Source organism: Anguilla anguilla, chromosome 4 (assembly GCF_013347855.1).
Source record: "Anguilla anguilla isolate fAngAng1 chromosome 4, fAngAng1.pri, whole genome shotgun sequence".
Taxonomy (NCBI): Eukaryota; Metazoa; Chordata; class Actinopteri; order Anguilliformes; family Anguillidae; genus Anguilla; species Anguilla anguilla.
The window spans coordinates 47,271,187-47,284,069 of record NC_049204.1 but is presented as its reverse complement, the minus strand read 5'-3'; the positions used below and the strand labels follow the sequence as shown (position 1 = coordinate 47,284,069).

Sequence of the window (12,883 nt, the reverse complement as noted above, 5' to 3'; positions counted from 1 at the left end):
TATCCATTATTAGTTATAGGATATTGCACATACAGGAAGTCAGATTATAGTGTTGCATTCGTAGAGAGAAAAAAGGGCTCACATTGCACTGTGAATTTGCTGTATTTGAAATGTGACGGTTGTTTGTGGATGAGAGAGAAGTGATTAATTCGCAGTAAGTTTCTTCTTCTGAGAAGGCCTGCGGGAATCAAAAACTAAACCAGGAAAAAGGGGTTGGGGCAGAACGGGCTGTCACAGCAACTGTAGTTTTATTTTTTCTCACAAAACATCCATTGCAGTTTTTGAATGCTAATCGCAAGATTCAATGAGTCTTCTCAGGATGTGGGAAGAGGGGGTCCATTTCACGGTGACATCCTGGGAAGAAAGCCCAGTTTCCAGCGTTTAAACTTCCTTTTGGAGAGTGAAGGACTGGCAAAGGCTGCTGCCATATTGAAGGCTCGAGTTGGGGGTCGGCCCCCTCCTTATTTCAAATGTGATTAGGGTTTTGGGGAGTCCATATTGTGTTCAGATTAACCCTGAAGATGTCTGAGGGAGAAACAGAAAGTATCGCTTCTTTATCTTGAGCCGCATTCTTTAACACTGCCGTACATCCGGGTGAATAAAAGTTTTTCAGTTGAGCTTTTTGCTGTGTTCTGCCGCTGATTTCTACAAAGCAGAGATACATCGTGTTCTGTGTGGGCACTGCAGCTGATGTGACCACACTCGCTGGCCCTCTCTGACTCCATGCGCAATCTGCTGATTATTGTCTTGACGTCAAAGGCTGGTTGTTTCCGTAGTTACCAAGGCGCTTGAATGATTCATGTACTGCAATCATTCAGACATTCTTTTTTTATTTCTGTTTCACCTCCACATTTTGTGCCATAAAAATGCTTTCATTAGAGAGCCATGTGTGCTTATTTCATAATCAGACATATGCTGAAGCAGCTACAGAGGAAGTACCCTCGCGCATTACCATAGGTCTCAGGATGTTGCTCATTATTAATGCCGAAACACTTAAAAAAATGTGTCAAATTTAATGATGTCCAATTCTGGCAATAGAAAAAAGTGTAATAACTATGGATAATAGTGATGCCGATTAAACCACTACAGTAGTGATCAGCAGCTCATTTTATTCTATTTTATAAATGCCAAAATTGTTCCGTTTTTGGCTGAGGTCTTAGTGGAGGATTTGTACAGCGTGCTATTTCTGAGGTTGTTGACTTTTTAAGCTTTGGTCAGTGCTCTCATTATTAAAAACACGGTGGTCTAGACTCTGAAGAGGTTCTCCAGAGGATAATAAAGCAGCGCTATTTGAAAGCAGGACATGAATATTACAGTGATAAACCCACGCTGACGACAGACAAAGCACACTGCTATTTATTCACATTTGCGATCTTCGGAAATTACTTCAGTGAGAACTTCTGATGTCAGACTGATGTCGTTTCTTTGAAAATCAATATCGAGCTGATATCAAGCACATGTACTGTGTGCTGCATTAACCCGTCATACAGTTTCTTTTTTATATTTGATGTTTAAATGACGCACACTTACAAGAATTATTGTTCATTTATTATTGAGTTTGGTTTATCCAGGGAGATAATAAAGGAATAATATGTACGTACCTGTAAGTGCTTATCATAAAAGCAGTGACATATAATAAGGCCATGTGTACAGAAGAGCACAGTAGCGGTGATCTTACAAAGCAGGAAGGGTAGCCCCCCACTATTCGTGTAAGACTACTGCTATCGGCACAGGCAGGAACTGCTACTGCTGGTGTGTGTACTCAAATTACTACCATTCTTCAGGCTCTTTCGTAAGCTAAGGAAGAGGTTGAGTCAAAAGGCACTTTGATAGCCATTTTTGCCACCAGACCTTCTGTGGATTCCCTCTTGAGATGAGAGGCTGCTCCTATTAGGATGAGTGGAGGAGACACATGAAGGGGACACTTACAAGCTTAGCCTTTCCTACTGAACGGAGAGCAGCCTTTTCAATGTTAAATATTTTTCTGAGGGAAAATAGTGCACTTCTCCAAAAAAGGCTATTTCCAGTGCCCAAAACTAAAGGCAGTCTTTGTCTGTAATAAGGAGTGATGTCAGTGCTTGCACCTGTGTGCCTAAAGTTTGAAATATGTTTAAAAATTTACCGGATATTTTCGCTGTTTGACTTTCACTTATCGTTTCTCCAAGGAGAAGTTGTTGTCATTGTTTCAGTTATTAGCCATTTTAAGGCCATTTTTTGTTGTGGACCAGTCCATCCTTTATTTTAGAGTCTGTGTGCCATTAAGCCCTATTATGTTGAGGGTATCTTTAAAACTATATAAGACAAAGTTGAAAAATAGCATATCTGGAAGTATGTTACTGATGAAGTACTTATTTTTCCAAACTCGATTTACCTTTTATTTCACAGTCAGATTTTGCTTGGTTTGGAACACCGTACAGTAAATGTGTTTCTGCCGCTTTTGAAAGTGGTTCAGTGCAGCATTCTCACTAGTCCATATTCAGGTTTTACAGTGATTGAAAGGCATCTTGCCTAGTGCCATCGAATCAAAAAGAAATTCCTAAATAGATGCAGCAAGGAAGTATGTGCATCTCCACTCTAACAACAGCCTTTATTGTATTTTTTTCTTTTTCTTTTTTGTTCTGTGGGCTGGCCATATTTATGATGCAATGCCTCCAGGTGACTGTAGAGAAACAGATGCCCAGGTTGCTCAGGATTTTTTTTTTCTTCTTCTTCTGTATAATTAGGAGAGTTGTCTTTCAGCATCTGTGGTAATTACAGTTCTCGGTGAGAGTGAGAGCGACGGAGAGGCGCATTTTGGTTGGGCAGGGGGTGCATGGTGAAGCTGGGGAACAGCAGTGGCATGCAGGTACCTGACCAGGTGTGGGCGTCCCCTCCCCCGCAGGTTCCGCAGGACGAGTGGAGCGGCTTCTCGCCCCTCGGGAAGGACGACGAGATCCCCTGCCGCCGCATGCGCAGCGGGAGCTACATCAAGGCCATGGCGGACGAGGACAGCGGCGACTCGGACGGCAGCCCCAAGCCCTCGCCCAAGATCCAGGCGCGGCGGGCCAGCTACCTGAAGGCCACCCAACCTTCCCTGACCGAGATGACCACTCTCAAGTAAGACCCACACGCCCCTCTCGCGATCCACACCAGTCTGCTCTACTCCTAGGGAATACAGTCTCTGAAGCTTACCTGGAAAAAGAGGTCATGGTCTCTGCCATTTTACACACAGTGCTATTAATGTTTGCAACATAACAAGTAGAAGAAGAATATCCCCTGTCTGTTGTGTATTATATTGATGTTTTGGAAATGTGTCTTTCCTGTCATTTTGCCCTTATAATATAAATGTTGCATTTTGTTAATCTGGATTGATGTGTTCGCATTGACCACTGAACGTACCGTACCAACTTTCAGATACAGAAAATGCTTTTTTCCAGAAAAATAACTGAGGAAAAAAAGAAGGTAGATGTTTTTATTTCCACGTGTGCTCTATTTGTAAGCAATAACTGCTGTAGAATTTATGCATGTAGTCATATATTTTGCACATTAGCCAGGTGTTCACTGGAGAATGCAAACTGTGAAATTTCAAGTCTGAGTAAAATGCATCTCAAGTTCATGTGCAGGAAAATGGCCATATTTTCATTTTGGGTTCATTAACCAGTATCTCATTACTTTACATGATGTATTACTTGGCAGACAGTGTCCTTATCCCATGTGACTCAGAGCTTGCACTTCATCCATTTACACAGTGGGATATTTACCAAGCCGGCCAGGTTACGTGCACCTTGCTCAAGGGTAGACTGGCAGTGTTCCACATGGGATTTCAACCCTGTGTAGAGCTACTTCTGGTCGAGTCCCTAGAGCACACCGCCGCCCCCTAAAATTACTCAGTTTAAATCGGCCTTCAACTGGATTTTGAATTTCGCCTTAACATTGTAGTTGGGCAGGAAGTACCTCAGTTGGAATTTAGAGCACCCTGCGTTTGGCCTTTAATGTGTTTGGAAAATTTGAGTGCGAGTTAAGTTAGTCTCAGGCTGACTCACACTGGATTTTGTTTTGCTGGATTTGATGTGTCTGCTGGGTTTTTGCTTGTGAACTTGTCCTGCTGGTTGGTTTGAATTAACATGATTGGTACCATTTTAATTGCATCAAGACATGTTTTGCGTACAGCCTTGTTGATACACACAATCCTGTTTTATGTCTTAGAAGCAAATTTACCATAGTTTCTTGGAAGTGGTGGTACACCTACTTCATTACATTAATTTGCTTTTGTAAGTGCACCGGAAAAAAAACAGTATTCTGACCTGTAGATGCAATGCAGTGGCTTAAGAAAGCACTGCATGTTCTGTGCAGTCCTTCTCATAATCATATCAATCCACTTGAAATCTTGAATACAGTAATGCTACAAAAACTATCCAATATTCATATTTTTGTATTATTACTGCTGCACTAAATTTACATGCAATTCAAAGAGGAATGATAAATGTGATCGATTCAGTTCATCTTTTATTATAGCAATATGAACATTTAATTAAAAAAAAATATGTTGATTGTTCATAGTGTTCACGTTTCACGTTTGTCTGAGGTTATAAAACATTATATTCACATCCACATCTGAATGTGACATTTCCAGAAATTTAAGGACGATCATTATAGTACTTTGTTTCACTACTGTCATTTCTTAATTCTTGCAATTCTTTAGTTAATGAAAGGGGGAATCCCATCCTTCCTGAAAGCAGTTGGCTTACTATGCTCTATGATTTCAAGAAACTTTCAACACTATGGTATAGTTACCCAGTTCACTTCAAATATGAAACATTTTTAGTCAACCAGAATAACCATGTAACTGAGATACAGAATCTGTTTTACAGAGGTGATCTGACTGAGAGATCAGTATAATAAATAAATATAATAATTATCCAATAAAAGACATCATTGATGCATAGACAGCAAAAAGTACAATAGTTAAACACTTAGAGCATTGCTTCCTGAATTTGAATTATTCATCAAAATTGTTCTCTCAGGATAATTCTGATGGTAATTCTAGCTCTAATCAAGGAACCAGGAAGTCTAAAGCCTTCTTACTTCATACTCTTGGTACCTGAAATTTAAGCAAGGATTTGAAGCTTAGATTTTAAGAGCTTTAACTTAACGGTTTTAAAGGTGCAAAGATATTGTAACAGAATACCAAGTACAGCTTTGTAAATGAAAACAAAGCTGTACATAACCATATGATTAGTATGATTTCATTTATCATATTCTTCAGAATTCATTATATACCAGACTGTGTTCCCACTGATGTCACTCAGTATATAAATGTACAAGTTAGTTTGACGAATGGTGTTTCCAGAGTATTTGTGTCTTCTTCATAAATAAAATCAATTTCAGAGCCAGAACATTCACTGCTTCCATCCATTGTGAAGTATCTACTTGAAAGGCTTTTGAATGCATTACAGTGCATGAAAACGTCATTGAAATGGCTTTTTAAGTTTTTAAGGACAATTTTTAAAAAAGATATTTCAGGTGAATTAAGTCGAGACATCTGGGTAGTTCAGGAGGTCATGTTGAATTAAAACAGCAATGATCTAACTTGCGATCTCTTGCTCAAAGTCACCTCAAAACTCCAGATGACCCAGAACTTGCCATTTAATTTCTAGAAGTCTGTGTGAATATGTGCCATTGTGTACTCTTTTCATACTAAATTCAGATTAAGGCTGTCCTGGTTCATCAGAGGCTCAGGAACTAACACCCAGCAGGCCTTTTATTGCAGCCCTTCAGAACCACAGTACCTGAGGCTGTACTTTATTAAACTGCATGGTTCTGTTTCTGTTTTTCTGGTGGTTTTGGCTGCAGCGCAAGCAGGAGCAATGCAGTTCTCATCATGCAGTCCACAGCCTGGACAATATGGCCCATGAGATGCAATTTCTGTGTGTTCTCAGGAATTATGTGATTTTTTTCAGGCATTTTTATTTCATTCTGAATATTGAAGCATAGAAAATTAGGCTTTGGGAAGCAATAAAACAACACTGTTTCATAAACCCAAATACAAGACTCTGTAGGCAGCATCACACAGTTGGAGTATCAAAAATGCTTGAGAGCCAAATAGTTTTCCAACACAGGCTTTGTGTGGTATTTAGAATTGTTATAATTTTGCGCGAGACATTTTAAACTGATTCTGTGTTGTGTGAGATGGGCTCAGTGACGAGAATGACTGCAATACTTTTCCCTTCCCTCTTTTCAATACAGCTCAAATTTAGATTGCATTATCGTGTTTCTGTATCCATCACGGCCTTTATCTCTGAAGATTTCACTTATGGTATTAGCCTGTTGTTTGTTGAGTGATTACAGTAGACGCAGAAATTACCACAAGAGATAGACTTGCATATTCTTATGCATGCAATGTTACATGTGTGACCAGGCATTGCTAGAAATATGTAATATATTTTTTTATTATTTCTTCTTATGAAATACCCTGCACAGAAAATGAAATTGTGTGGAATGTATTGTCTGTGGCACTGAATAGATTCCAGAGCCAGATCAAACAGACCATGCCATGCATTTCCTTTTGATACTCCAGGGATTTAGTACTCCTTTGCATGTTAGGAAAGAAGTTTATACAAGTATATTTCATGCAAATAATATTTCTGGCCTAGATATTTTCAAAATATATTTTTTGAAAATATATTAAATTTGCTATGATCTTGGTTCAATATAATAACTGCTTCTTCCATGAAAATGTAAGCCAATTCAACTTTTTCATTTAAAAATGTACATAAGGTTAAGAGCCAAAAACATTATTAGCTAGATTATTCGTTAGATTATTCACAATACCCTGCATATATGCAATTTCCCTGTCGAAATGAGATATACTCCAAACACTCTTGCCTATATTAAAGCTAGAATTTTAAGGTCACTCATTATTTATTCTGTATTTTACTAAATATATTGTGTATCACTTTTACAATGAGGTGCATGGAACGTGAGCTTTAAAATTCCTTCACTGATAACTTTGGAATGATTGTGAATTATAAACAGAGTTCCAAATGAATTACCAAATGAATTACCTGCATAGGGTGCACATGGTGTGTGCCTGGTATACTAAATATAACAAGTAAACAAAAGAAAAGGCATAGATTGAATTAATTTACCACCTTGTGTATTACAAGGCTTATGATTGGACATATTCCAATTCTGAGCCTATTTGCATCAAAATTACTTATAAGCAATTTATTTTAAGTATTTTAAGTAATCAAGGTCTGCAATTTATATCAAAGATAGAGTTATTACATTTTATTACATTACATACATACATACATGTGTTCATATAATCGATATGCAATATTGCATATATGAACACAAACACAAAAATTTCAAAACACAAAATGGAACTCCTCATATTACATAAGTCTCTGTAATGATGGCTCAAACATGCATGCATTTATGATAACACCGCAACCCTTGGCCACCCAACCGTTAAAGTTCAGAACACCGAATTAATTTTTTAAAAGAGAACCGGTTTTCTGAAGTATGGACTTTTCAAGCCCTGTCACAAGGCTTAGGCTGTCGTCGTCCAGGGCTAATATGTAGTTTGCCTACGTCTGTTCGATTGATCGTGAACAGTGAAGCAGAAACGATTGGCTCATTCCGCACCGATGCCATAATGCATAAACAAGCCCGTGGTGTTTTATCCCGTGAAGTCTTCAGACCGCACTTAGCATTACCTTTCGCGCTCTCGCTCTTCCTTGGGAGAAGCTGGGTTCCCCGTAGACTGTGGGTGGGAACGTCATTGGAGAGAGCACATGAACTCTCCACTTTCTCAAACTGTCTACGCGGCCCCTCCCATGCATTTCAGCGCGGATGCGTCTGGGTGTCTACAGGGTGAGACGTATTAGTTTGAAGGCAGCGTGGGCGGCCTAAGTGCCTTTAACTGTTCTGCCGCAGTGCTGAGATGGCTTGACCCGTTGCATCTGAGAGTGAGTAATCCAGTTTGCTTTGCCTCTGTAACCATTGTCTATTTTAAGAACGACATACATAATTAAACTGGAGTGGACATGGACAGACTAAATCATAAGAACATTTGTGTTTTAACTCTCGAGACTCCCCGTTTTATAACAAGAAAAAATGACAAGAAAAAATATTCATACTGTGCAGAATTCCATCATGTCTTGTCAAGACTATGCTTATATACAGTAACCCCTCCCTGTGCCCAGCTACATATTCACATATTCCATATTCTTGTCTTATATATATATATATATATATATATATACATATATAATTTGAAGTGTTTGCATTTAAGTGCCCTAGCATACTCATCAGCTTCTGCCAGTGACAGTCACAGCAGCACAGTGTGCCCCAGAGACCACACACATTAAGTCAACTGTGTGTGACCATCCACATTCGTCTAGCTAGCGGCAGGTGGCCTTGAATGAGTTTTTGGATTGTCGGATTAGGATCAGGCTACTTCGTAAATAAAATATATGTAAGACATACATGTCTGTCTGACCACTATTGTGCTCTTGTCTTTCTCCCTTGTCCATTTCTGACTCGTCTATCTTTTCTGTAAGCACAGGTTATTTCTGGGAACAGAGTAAGTCAGGTTTAATTAAAATCATGTAATAAAAATGGCGACACCAATGAAAATGATATTGAAATTTAAATGACCATCCTATTCTGCTTCATTGGGTCAGCGGCTTATGAGAGGTGGATTTGAGCACATGTATTATCATATTAATGCCGTTTCCCTCTCTCAGCCGCATTTCTGGTGTGCTGTACTGCAGGGTCTCTGTCCCCTAAACCACCCTGTTAGCATACACACAGACTCATGGCACCCCTCCTCCCTCTCCCCCACAGGATCTCTACCGAGCACTCCCCCAAACTGCAGATCCGAAGCCACAGCTACTTGAGGGCGGTGAGTGAGGTTTCCATCAATAGGAGCCTGGACAGCTTGGACCCCGCAGGGCTGCTCGGCTCCCCTAAATTCCGCTCGCGAAACGAGAGCTACATGAGGGCCATGAGCACCATCAGCCAGGTTGGTGCCCCCCCCGGCGTCGCCGTGGTCACCATCGCCGCTACCTGTCTGCCTAGAGGCTGTGCAGGGGGAGGAAAATCAAGTCAAATTAACGAACCCATTCATCAGCAAGGGAAAATGAAGTGCTAATTAAGCTGACGGTTTCCAGACGTTTTTTTTTTTTTCCTGGCCTGACGATGGGAGTCGAGTTCAGAGCACTAATTAGTCATGAAGATAAACCCAACCCCCGCTTATCCCCTCCCCATCCCCCAGCCTGCGACCCCTACCTTCATCTGCCCAGAGAGGTGGCATCACTGAGAAATACCCCGCTTAGGCATATGAAGTGGAATCAGACTAATTTCCACAGCTGGGAAACATAACTATTATTTTGAAAGGAAGTTGGTAGAAACATACAATTACAATGATACAAATGATACAAAAATTACAGTAAACTTGAAACAAAGCTTTCAATAAACCTGTACTTCCATCTTTTATGTTATTTGTATTAAACTGGATGGATACTGATAGGCATATAAATTGTCAATTATGTGTCACAACTGAAAAGATTGTGTGGAATTACTAGATTTCGTGCTGAATTTTCAATATTGTCACAAGTCTCATTTTGTCGTGTATGAAATATTGATAATGTCCAAAAAGAGTTAACCATTAATGCTTACTTTAAATCAGTAAGCATAAAAATGTCCTTTTTCTCTCAATCTTCTCATCCTAATGCCTCACATAACAGTTTGACATATGTAGCTTAAATCATGTTGGATAATATATAAATCTATGACATTTATGTGAGTTCAATATAATTTAATTATTTTACTGTGACACGATTGGTCAAATGAACATGATATGATGGATTTTGACCTTTTCATCGAGTGAAATGTACAGCATTTTGAATTGACATTCTTAAGAGTATTATTTATTTATTTATGTTTAATTATCATGTACATACTGTGTCAGAGGTACGTGTGGTCACTGGCTAGGTCGAGGCTGAATAAGAACACAAAAACCAGCAGGGCTGCCCCTGCATTAGCTTCGTTTTTTGCATTAGCTGTCCTTTCGGAGATGAAAAGTAGAATAAACTTAAAGAACACAAGAAACTTAAATCTAATCTCAACAGAGGTGCACAGAAAAACAAAGATCCAAACCCCCAGGAAAAAACAAAAATAAGACCTATTAAAGTAGCAGTGAAATCCAACCATATAGCATTTTGGTTTCTCTTCCAAAGGCACGGGCAACTGTGCCTTTATAACAGGCCTGGTGATTATCAACCAGCCTCAGCAGTCAGTGCCTGGAAGTGATCGTGTTTAAGCTCTTGAGAGTGTCCCAGCTTTGGAGAAAACAGAACAGGAAGCTGATAGCAGTTAACTAGGAGAACCAGCCCTTTCTCCTCCACCCCACCTCTCCCAGCCTCAGACTGAGTAACACCGCCCTATAGAGACATGATTCCAAACTAACTCATGTCTCCCATTCTCCATTACAAGAGTATGCTCATGTGACCTTGATGTCATGCAGATCATGAGTTTACTTCATTTTCATGCTTTTGAAAACGCTTGTAGAAATGGACAGGTAAATGTCTCTTGCTGCTCAGTGTGTAATTGTTCCCCAGGAGCTCGAGCTGTTGTTAGAGCCAAGGGGAACAGAACACTGCCTTTTGGCATCTCCGTTTCTGTAACGCACCACCGTCAGATCGCCGTCAGAGTGCATTCAGTTGCCATGGGAACTGTAACTCGCGACACCTGCAAGAATTCCCTCACATTCGGGCTCACGGAAGTAAAGTCCCTCAAGCTCTCCTGCTCATCTATGATTCGGCAAATTGTCCGTCAGTCCTGCGAGGTGGGGGTGGTGTCCTGAGCGGCTGTCCCCCGTGGCCTCGAATGCTCTGCAGTTCCTCATCGGGCCTCAACGGCCCCACTGTGTCCTGCCTTTTGTTTCAGCACCCTTCCTCTCCTCTGACCCCCTCTGCTTGTGGTCGCCACCAGCGACGGAATGCCCCGCCTCTGTAGAACAGGGCCCCCCAGCAGCCCGACAGAGACATGCCTGTCCTGTGCACATGTAGCCACCGCCTGCATTTCTGCTGCACTTTTGCCTCTATAGCACTTACCTTCAGCACTTACCTTCTTCTGCACTCTCCTGGAAGGCCCAGAATTCTTCCCCACTCTCCTTTGACTTTCCTCCCCTGGGCACTTAGTATTTTTTCAGTGACTTTTCATCATTGTGCTTCCTCAGTTTCTGTCAATCCCAAGAAGTTTGTGTGTAATGACGCATTTATCAGTATGGGGGTGGGCAGCCCTGGTCTTAGAGAGCCCAGGTTATGCTGGTTTTTATGTTTTTCACCTTAATATAAGGAAACCAGTGTAGAATTGACCCAGAAGAGATTAGATGAGTGGACTCCGTAAACTGCCTTAACTGGTCAATTAAGTGGTAACACTGAAATCCAGCACATCCTGCAGCTATCTAGAAGCAGGGCTAGCCTCCCCTGATGTGTGCATCGATCATGGACTGCCGTGGGCTGGCCATAATAAGGGCGCTCACTGATGCCAGTTGGCAATGCCAGTGAAGCTGGCGGCGATGACAGATTTTCAAATGGTGCCCGCCGCGTGCTGCCTTCTCTCTCCCCCTGCACAGGTGAGCGAGGTGGAGGTGAACGGGCAGTTCGAGTCGGTGTGCGAGTCGGTGTTCAGCGAGCTGGAGTCCCAGGCGGTGGACGCCCTGGACCTGCCCATGCCCGGATGCTTCCGCATGCGCAGCCACAGCTACGTGCGCGCCATCGAGAAGGGCTGCTCCCAGGACGAGGACTGCGGCCCCATGAGGGCCATCTCGCCCCCGCGGACCACCACCACCGTCAGGACCATCCAGAGCAGCACAGGTCAGCCGCTGCTTATTCCTCCCTCCCCCCACCGGCTTTCTACCATGTCTGTTTGTGCTCATTTGAACCCTCGCATCTCATCGGAATATTCCAAATGCAGTTGTGTGTTTTCCAACTGAACGAGAGATCTGATGGATCTTCTGAGTTCTTCTCGCTCCTTCCATCCTGTAGCTACAACACAATGCTGTTAATCATCTCAATCACCACTGGTGGGTTTGTTTTCTTTAGTGTTGGGTTTAATTATGCTCATTAAAACATATTAGTTTTCTGTTGCTTTGAAGGTCGTAGCTGGTTAATCGAAACAATTTTAAATTGTGCAGCTGAACTGTAGGCCTAATGATAGCACAACACCTGTTCAGACAAGTTGAAGTTGCTCTGGTGATTCAGAGGGAACGTATATGTACCAATTATATTCTTTTAAAATTCTCCGCAGTTGACTCTGCTTTGGCTAATGCTTCCCTTGTTCCCTTGAAGCGCTTGATAGAATTTGATGCAGTGCATTCTCTATTACCGTTTTTATCGTTGATTGAAATTGCACCCACAATTAAAGGTTGTTGGAGATAATTTCCTGCCTCTCTCCTGCTTTGATGCTATCGATTTGTGAGTAGTGCTAGTTGTATATAGCCTGCAGCCCTACCTTTCTAAGCTGTGATTTTCACAGAAGAGGGAAGTGATACCCAATGAATTATGTATTCCGCTTTTCTTATAAAGTGCTGAGGGCAAGTTGTTGTTGCATATGGGCCAAATGTCTTGTCTACATCAAGGGATAAAACACAAATAGATGCACACGCAAGAGATTTCTTTCCCCTAAAGGACTCACACTCACAACTGAAGGGCCTACCAACGAAATGATCAATATTCTTCTGGTGGTGATGTAAGGGTCACAACTTCATTATCTCAGTCAGATAGCAGCTGGTTGGTGATTTGCAGAAGTTTTTGCAGGCCACAGATGTTGCACGTGTGACGTTGATTAATACTCTGGTAGTAGAAGGATCCCAAAATTGAATGAGTCAGGT

General features: G+C 41.4%; 1 protein-coding gene across 11 annotated transcripts in view; it reads left to right on the top strand.

The window, feature by feature from the left end:
- The window catches only part of dlgap1b (discs, large (Drosophila) homolog-associated protein 1b), a 166,222-nt gene that overhangs the window by 106,331 nt on the left and 47,008 nt on the right, over positions 1 to 12,883 (top strand). For 10 of the 11 annotated variants that reach the window (XM_035415762.1, XM_035415769.1, XM_035415767.1 and 7 more), the window contains 3 exons: positions 2,882 to 3,096; positions 8,833 to 9,010; positions 11,627 to 11,867. In XM_035415762.1, the coding sequence (XP_035271653.1) occupies positions 2,882 to 3,096; positions 8,833 to 9,010; positions 11,627 to 11,867 (634 nt within the window). The remainder of the gene's footprint in view (positions 1 to 2,881; positions 3,097 to 8,832; positions 9,011 to 11,626; positions 11,868 to 12,883) is intronic. The other variant, XM_035415771.1, reaches the window with a different exon arrangement.